The 9186-nt window shown below is 41.5% G+C and overlaps 1 protein-coding gene across 1 annotated transcript in view; it reads right to left on the bottom strand.

Moving 5' to 3' along the window:
* LOC100945803 (GON-4-like protein) overlaps positions 1-9186 on the bottom strand; it is a 104904-nt gene that overhangs the window by 72975 nt on the left and 22743 nt on the right. The window contains exons 4-8 of the mRNA XM_012808510.2: positions 4563-4753; positions 3545-3619; positions 3344-3394; positions 1916-1966; positions 1520-1615 (exon numbers count right to left, since the gene is read on the bottom strand). Of these exons, the coding sequence (XP_012663964.1) occupies positions 1520-1615; positions 1916-1966; positions 3344-3394; positions 3545-3619; positions 4563-4753 (464 nt within the window). The remainder of the gene's footprint in view (positions 1-1519; positions 1616-1915; positions 1967-3343; positions 3395-3544; positions 3620-4562; positions 4754-9186) is intronic.

Raw genomic sequence — 9186 nt, 5'->3', positions numbered from 1 at the left:
AAAAAAAAAAAAAAAGAAACAATTCAAAGAACACATTAAGAAACAAATCATACTCTAAGAATGAAATGTGACAAAAACAAAAGATAGATTAAATAACCAAATGTGAGAAAAACAAAAAATAAAAAGAAAAAGATTTTAAAACAAACAAAGAAAGAAGTCAAAGAATTGTAACATATTAATGAACTTCAACAAACTATGGTTAAAAACAACAGTATAGGTGACTCAAAACATTAAACAAAAAAAGACCAGGAACAAAAGAACATATATACATATATGGGTCCATATATAAAGTTCAGAAGCAATAGAAATTAAACTAGTGCATAGAGATGCATAATTAGGTGATACAACTATAAGGAAGAGCAAAGTCATTACCAAAAAGTTAGGATACTGGCTCGGCTCCTGTAGATCAGCAGCTAAAGTGCCAGCCATATACGCTGGAGCTAATGGGTTTGAACCCAGCCCAAGCCTACCAAACAACAAGGACAACTACAACCAAAAAAATAGCCGGGGTTTGTGGCAGGCACCTGTAATCCCAACTACTTGGAAGGCTGAGGCAAGAGAATCACTTGAGCCCAAGAGTTTGAGTTTGTTGTGAACTCTGACGCCATAGCACTCTAATGAGGGTGACATAGTGAGATGCCGTTCCCAAAAAAAAAAAAGAAAAAAAGAAAAAGAAATAATACTGATTATTTTTAGAGGAGAGAGGTGATTGGGATTGGAAAGGGCATACAAGGGATATCCCAGCAATGTAGTGTTTCTTGACTTTGAAGTTTCATGATTTTTTAAAATAGCTATAAACTATATGATTTATTTTTTAAATCTATATAATTATTGGGTGGCACCTATGGCTCAAAGGAGTAGGGTGCCAGCTCCATATACTGGAGCTGGTGGGTTCAAACCCAGCCCTGGCCAAAAACTGCAAAAAAAAAAAACTATATAATTATTTTGTAAATAATATAAATATAAAATTTTAACAATAAAGTACATAATTATTTAAGCTGTATATTTTTATTCTATGCACATTTGTTTTCTTTTCTTTTTTCTTCTTTGAGACAGAGTGCCAATCTGTTACCCAGGTTTGAGTTTCATGATATCAGCCTAGCTCACAGCAACCTCAAACTCCTAGGCTCAAGTGAACCTCCTACCTCCGCCTCCTGAGTAGCTTGGACTATAGGGACCTACCACAGTACCCCTGGATAAGATGAGTCTCGCTCTTGCACAAGGTAGTCTCAAACTCCTGAGCTCCAGGGATCCTCCTACCTTGCCCTCCCGGAGTGCTGGGATTACAGGAATAAGCCACCACATCCAGCTCTTCTACATCCATTTCCATGTTACATGACACACTTCATAAGTAAAAAAATTAAAGGAGTATAAAGAGAAGAAAAACACCTCAAAGCAAAGAAATGAATTGAAAAAGGAACCCTATTTCAATGCTCTCTATAAAACAGGTAACATTACTAAGGAAGCAAGATATACCTTTCCTTACTAAGCCAAATATTACCAACTAGCACTCACTGACCTCTTCAGCAGTCTCATCTTCTTCCTCATCATCTGGTTGATACTCTTCATCTGAGGAATCATCTTCTTCAAGATGGATATCCACAAACTGAGGGGGCTACATTAATACAATTAGAAAAAAGTGAAGTGATGGGAAACATAGATCAGATATATCTGGGAAAAAGTGAAAGAAGGGCAGGAAAAAAATCCTAAGAACTACAACTACAGCAAGTACAAGAGGCAGGGGTTAAAGTGATTCCATGAGATGCAACCTAAGAGTAATGAAATAGAAAAAAAATAAAGCTGGAATTAAATGAAAAGGTAGGTCAAAAAAAGTTAACAAATAGGAAGTACTTAAGTTTCAAAATTGATGAAGTATCTTTCTGGAAAAAAAAAATTGTAACTCTTCCAAGTTTACCTTAATTTCACTGGCCTTTTTGATTGGTGAAATATTCCATGTTGGAATTACCTACCAAGTAAGAATATAAATAATTAAATAATATTAACTAAAACAAACTGTTTTTCGTATTTAATTCATCTTTTTTTTTTTTTTTTTTGAGACAGAGTCGCCCTGGATAAAGTGCATGGCATTGTAGCCCAGCTATTTTTAGAAACAGGATCTTGCTCTGGCTCAGGCTGGTCTCCAACTCCTGAGCTGCCCACCTGCCTTGGCCTCCCAGAGTGCTAGGATTATAGGCTTGAACCACTGAACCAGCCTTTTACTTCATCTTCAGCATCACGAAGAGCTATACACCTAACAAGTAGCTGCAGTGATCTGGAGGTGTTTATTATCCCTGGTTATTTTCAAAAATTTGTCAGAACTGGATAGAAAAAAAAGAGGAGGCCAGCTTGGTGGCTCTTGCCTAAATATCCCAGCAGTCTAGGAGGCAGGAGGATTGCTTCAGGTCTGCCCCCCTCCCAAAAAGAAAGAAAGAAAGAAAGAAACTACAACAGGCTCAGCGCTTGTAGCACAGTAGTTACTTACACTGAAGCTGGCAAGTTCGAACCTGGCCCAGGCTAGCTAACCAACATTGTCAACTGCAACAAAAAAATAGCTGGGCATTGTAGCAGGCACCTGTAGGCCTAGCTACTTGGGAAGCTGAGGCAAGAGAATTGTTTGAGTCCAAGAGTTTGTTTGCTGTGAGCTGTGACACCACTGCACTCTACCAAGGGCAACATAGTGAGATTCTGTCTCAAAAAAAAAAAAAAACTACAACATGTATTTTGGGTTCATAAGGCAATCTTCCTTACTACAAGAGACAGAATGTGCTCCCTTAGGACTGTCACCTGCCTTGTCACAGAAGGTAAACACAAATTGGACAAGTGCTTGTTAAGGATACAGCACAGTCAAGTGGTTTTCATAGTTCTATATGTAAAACAATGAACTGTTGTGTTTCCAACAATACATATTCTCAGACTCCACCCGGGGTCCTGACTCCTAGGTCTAGGTGGGCCCCAAATTGCGCATTTTTAATAAGCACTCCTGAGGGACCTCACACCAACATGATTTTGATGTAAGCAGTTCCTAGAACTCATTTTAAGAAATACTATTCTAAACACTTTGCCATACATGTTACAATATGAATAGAGAAACCCACCCACTCCTTGTTTCAACTATTCCAAATGGTTATCTATCTAGCACTTCCAAAAAGCAACACTTCGTAGAAACTACAATAAAAATAAACCATGATAGCAATTTCAATATCATATCTCTACTCCTCTGGTACAATATTTCTTTGAAGAGCCAAACCCAGACCATGATCTTTCCTATATTTTTTTCCCCTACAGGTGACCTAAAATTAATAATATTTACCAAGCTAAATAAAGAACAAAAATGAACACTTACCACTCCCTTCTCCACTACTTCCTTCAGTTTAGAACGTGTCATTTTAGGTTCCTAAGCAGAGGAAAATGCAAAGAAAACAGTTAATAAAAATCTCCATGTGATTCCTTCACTCCCAGGTGTCAAACTATTCACAATCTCCCAAGTAACCTCTACAGATAACACAGTTCCATGACATTGAAAGGATAACAATCAACTACTCACAAACATTGGCATGTCTTCTGTCTCGCTGATGGCTGCTTTCATCATAGCTACCACGTGTTCATTTGTGATCACTTCCTGAAGAAAGATGAAATTTCACTTTATGGAATGAGAGTTTGTCACCTAGACAATACTTATCTCTGTGAAATCCTGCTAGACCTATGTAAAAGATAAATGAGAACTGTACAAGCAACCAGCTTCACATTAGTGCAAAGAAGGAAGCTGAAAGCAAAGAAGGCTACAGCAAGTTTGGGGACAGAACACACAGTTGCAAACAACACAGCAGTAAGTGGACCAGCCTCATCAGCTGCTATAGGGACAAGATGGCTCATATAAAAAGAGGTCCTGAGGTAACTATGTGCTTAAGAAAAAAGTAACAATAGCAAAGGCTCTGTGAATAGCTAGCTGTGTAGCTACACACCAAGAATAATATTTAGGCTCAGTGGTTAGGGCACCAGCCACATACACTAGGGCTGGTAGGTTCAAACCCAACCAGGGCCTGCTAAACAACAATGACAACAGTGACAAAAAAAACAGCCAGGAATTGTTGCAGACCTTGTAGTCCCAGTTATTGGGAGGCTGAGGCAAGAGAATCGCTTAAGCCCAAGGAAGTGGCTATGAGCTGTGACATCACAACACTCTACCAAGAGCAACGTAAATGCGACTCTATCTCAAAAAAAAAAAAAAAAGAAGAAGAAGAAAAATATTTAAATATGTGAAAGAATCATAAACTGTTAACTGGTATCTTCTCAAACACACTTACCCACAAGAGAGTAAAGTACTGTGAGCAGTGTCACCTTTGAGTCTGCTAACCAGTAAGTGAACAATCAGACACTTACAGGAAGAAGCAGAGAAACAGCTTACCTTCCCGTGTCCACATTTACCTTAAATACACAAAAATGCACATATCTGAATGGGCAATTCACCTACCTAACCTACCAAGAGCCAAGAACTGCTGAGTATCTTTATCCACTTTCCATGGAAACTTCCCTCCGAGTGTGCAGCGGCCCACCCTACTCACATGCAGGATATTGCGCACGTTCACTGCTGTGAGGCTGTGCTGCCTGGCCCCGTCCTCTAACGTGCGGTCAAGCATGTCATCTAGCTTCAGATCATAGCCCAAGGTCCTTTCCTGACCCCTTCCATCTCGTTTCCTCTTGGTACCCTTTTTCTTTCTTCTCCTTTTCTCTCTTTCTTCATTGTCTTGCTCTTCTGCAAATAAACCAAGAGAATCACCAGAATCTCCAAAACAGTTGACCAAAAGCCAAGAGTAAAAGAAAGTCCAGCTGCCAGCAGTCTGGACCTGGAAATCAAAGACTATGACCTGGCAGCAGTAGTGACAATGGAGTTGGTAATGGTACTGGAGTACTAACAAAAGCCAGCATCACTGAATATTTATTTTATTTCAGGCACTCTCCTACACACTTTTTACATATAATTTACTTACTTTGGCAAGTAACAACTCAATGAGGTGGAGACTATTATTTCTCCCACTATACAAATAAGGAAACTGAGACAGGGAGGTTAAGAAACTTTCCCAAGAGCCAATAAGCAACAGTCATGCCAAACACCCAGCATAGCCAAGAGTGAGACCCAACTCTACTAAAAATAGAAAAAACTATCTGGGTGTCATGGTGGGTGCCTATAATCCCAGCAATTCAGGAGGCTGAGTAAGGAGCATTGCTTGAGCTGAGGAGTTTGAGCTTGCTGTGAATTAGGGTGACACCACAGCACTCTTGCCTGAGCAACAGAGTGAGATTCTGACTCAATTAAAAAGAAATAAAGGAGGAATAAATTCTGGTGCCTTACTTTGCAATAAGATGATGGTGGTTAACTACAAGGTATTGTATATGACAAAATAGCTAGATGATGATGGGTGTGTGGCTAATACCTGTAATCACAACACTTTGGGAGGTCAGGGCGAAGGATTGCTTTAGCCCAGGAGTTTGAGACCAGCATAAGCAAAAGTGAGACCTCATCTCTAAAAATAGCCAGGCGTGTGGCAGATGCCTATAGTCCCAGCTACTTGGGAGGCTGAGGCAAGAGGATTGCTTGAGCCTAAGAGTTTGAGGTTGCTGTGAGCTATAACGCCACAGCACTCAATCCAGGGTGACTGAGTGAGACTTCATCTCAAAAAAAGGGGGGGCGGCGCCTGAGGCTCAGTGGGTAGGGCACGGGCCCATATACCGAGGGTGGAGGGTTCAAGCCTGGCCTCAGCCAAACCGCAACAAAAAAATAGCCAGGCATTGTGGCGGGTGCCTGTAGTCCCAGCTACTCAAGAGGCTGAGGCAAGAGAATCACCTAAGCCCAGTAGTTGGAGGTTGCTGTGAGCTGTGTGATGCCATGGCACTCTACTGAGGGCGATAAAGTGAGACTCTGTCTCTACCAAAAAAAAAAAAAAAAAACTACAGTTCAATGGTGAAAGACTAAAAATGTTCCACCTAAGAGCAGAGAAAAAAATCCATTATACTGGAGGTTCCCTACCCAACACAGTAACAGAAAGGAGAGAGAAAGGGAGGAAGAAAGGGAAAAGAGGAAGGAAGAAAGGGAGAAAGGGAGGAAAAACATACATACAGATCAGAAAGAAGAAAACAGAATTTATTTGCAGATAACCTAGTTGACTACGTAGGAAATCCTCAAAGAATCTACAAGAGTCTATAGAGCTAATAAGTGAATTTAGCAAGCTCACAGTATACAAAGTCCATATACCAAAATCTACTATAGGCTTGGCACCTATAGCTCAAGAGGCTAAGGTGCCAGCCACGTACACCAGAGCTGGCGGGTTCAAATCCAGCCCAGGCCCACCAAACAACAACTACAACCAAAAAATAGTCGAGCAGCAGGCACCTATAATCCCAGCTACTTGGGAGGCTGAGCCAAGGGAACTGCTTAAGCCCAAGAGTTTGAGGTTGCTGTGAGCTGTGACACCACAGCACTCTACCCAGGGTTATAGCTTAAGAGTCTGCCTCAAAAAAAAAAAAAAAAAAAATCTACTATATTTATTTGTATTAGCAATGAACAATTAGAAATTGAAAAGACAATTAACAGGCTCAAGCTACTAAGGTGCCAGCCACATACACTTGAGCTGGATGGTTCAAATCCAGCCTAGGCCCGCCAAACAACGACAGCTGCAACCAAAAAATAGCCGGCGTTGTGGCAGGCGCCTGTAGTCCCAGCTACTTGGGAAGCAGACACAGGAGAATTGCTTGAGCCTAGGAGTTGGGAGGTTGCTGTGAACTGTGATGCCACAGCACTCTACCCAGAGAGACAGCTTGAGGCTCTGTCTCAAAAAAAAAAAAAAAAAAGAAAGAAAAGACAATTAACAGTAACATAGGCAAAAAGAGATGTCACCAGGTGCTGTGGCTCATGCTTGCCATCCAGCTACTTGGGATGCTGAGGTAGTAAGACTGCTTGAGACCAGGAGTCTGTGACCTATGAAATGAGATCTTGTCTCAAAAACAAAAGAAGAAGAAGAAGGAAAAAAGAAAGAAAGATAAGATCTAGGTGTACCATAAAGTTTTTTAGTTAAATCTAAAAGAATATCTAGGGGCGGCACCTCTGGTTCAAGGAGCCCCATATGCCGGAGGTGGCAGGTTCAAATCCAGCCCTGGCCAAAAACTGCAACAACAACAACAAAAATATCTAAGGCTGGAGCTGGGCATTGTGATAGGCACCTGTAGTCCCAGCTACTTGGGAGGCTGAGGCAAGAGAATCACCTAAGCCCAAGAGCTGGAGGTTGCTGTGAGCTGTGACACCACAGCACTCTACCAAGGGTGACAAAGTGAAACTCTGTCTCTAAATTTAAAAAAAAAAATCTAAGGCTAGGACCGGTGGCTCATGCCTATAATCCTAGCACTCTGGGAGGCTGAAGCAGGTGGATTGCTCGAGCTCAGTTCAAGACCAGCCTGAGCAAGAGCAAGAACCCCTATCTCTACTAAAAACAGAAAAATTAGGGCCTGGTACAATGGCATACCTTGTAATCCCAGCACTCTGAGGCTGAGGTAGGTTGACTGCCTGAGTTCACAAGTTTGAGACCAGCCAGAGCCAGAGCCAGACCTCATCTCTAAAAATAGTTGGGCACTGTGGCAGGCACCTATAGTCCCAGCTACTCAGGAGGCTAAGGCAAGAGAATCACTTGAGCCCAAGAATTTAAGTTTGCTGTGAGCTATGATGCCATGACATTCTACCAAGGGTAACAAAATGAAACTATCTCAAAAAAAAGAAAGAAAGAAAGAAAAAAGAAAAATTAACTGAGCATTATGGTGGGCACCTGTAGTCCTAGCTACTGTGGAGGCTGAGGCAAGAGGTTCACTTAAGCCCAGGAGTTTGAGCTTGCTATGAGCCAGGATGCCATAGTACTCCATCCTAGGCTGTAGAGGAAGACTTTGTCTGAAATAAATAGTGCAAAAAATGGGGTGGCGCTGGTGGCTCAGTGAGTAGGGCGCTGGCCCCATATACCAAGGGTGGCGGGTTCAAACCCAGCCCTGGCCAAACTGCAACAACAACAACAAAAATAACCGGGTGTTGTGGCGAGTGCCTGTAGTCCCAGCTACTTGAGAAGCTGAGGCAAGAGAATCACCTAAGCCCAAGAGCTGGAGGTTACTGTTAGTTACGATGCCATGGCATTCTACCAAGTATGACAACGATGTTAAAAACTACAAAATATTTCTGAGAGGCATTTTATGAGGCCAAAATAAATGGAGTGATATTTCTTATTCATGAGATTAGTAGACCCAACACTGTTAAAATGACAACTTTCCCATCTCAATCCATGGATTCATTACCAGTTAATATCCTAGCAGAGATCAGTATAGTGGCTCATGACTATAATCCCAGCACTTTGGGAGGCTGGGGCAGGAGGACAACTTGAGGTCAAGTGCTCAAGACCATTCTGAGAAACATAGCAAGACCCTATCTCTACGATTAAATTTAAAAATTAGCCAGGCATTGGCTTGGTGGTGCCTGTACTCAGTGGCTAGACTGCCAGCCACATATACCAGAGCTGGTGGGTTCCAACCCAGCCCAGGCCTGCCAAACAACGACAACTACAACAAAAAAATAGCAGAGCACTGTAGCAGGCACCTGTAGTACCACCTACTCAAGAGGCTGAGGCAAGAAAATCACTTAACCCCAAAGATTTGAGGTTGCTGTGAGCTATGACACCACAGCACTCTACCAAGGGCAACGAAAGTGAGACCCTGTCTAAAAAAAAATAATAATAATAAAATAATAAAAAAAGAAAAGGAACAAAGTTGGAAGACTCAGACTACCTGAACTTACTATAAAGATATGACAATAAAGACTGTAATATTGGTGAAAGGTTGGACATACATCAAGGAAGCAGAAGAGAGAGTCTAGAACAGTCTCCCCCACAATAGGCCCAAGTGATTATTTGACAAAGGTTCAAAGATAATTTAATGGGAATGAAATATTTTCACCAAATAGTGCTAAAACAACTGGATACGTGTATACAAAAAAAGAACCTCTTCAGATCTAGGCTTATTTGTCTTAAGAAATCTTTAAAATTGGCACAGCACCTATGGTTCAAGCAGCTAAGGCACCAGCCGTATACACCTGAGCTGGCAGGTTCGAATCCAGCCCAGGCCTGCCTAACAACGACGGATGCAAGCAAAAAATAGCCAGGC

This window comes from Otolemur garnettii, unplaced genomic scaffold (assembly GCF_000181295.1).
Source record: "Otolemur garnettii isolate 467f Iridium unplaced genomic scaffold, OtoGar3 scaffold00091, whole genome shotgun sequence".
Classification (NCBI taxonomy): Eukaryota; Metazoa; Chordata; class Mammalia; order Primates; family Galagidae; genus Otolemur; species Otolemur garnettii.
Note: the sequence above shows the minus strand (reverse complement) of the source record. Positions and strands in the feature narration are given on the sequence as shown.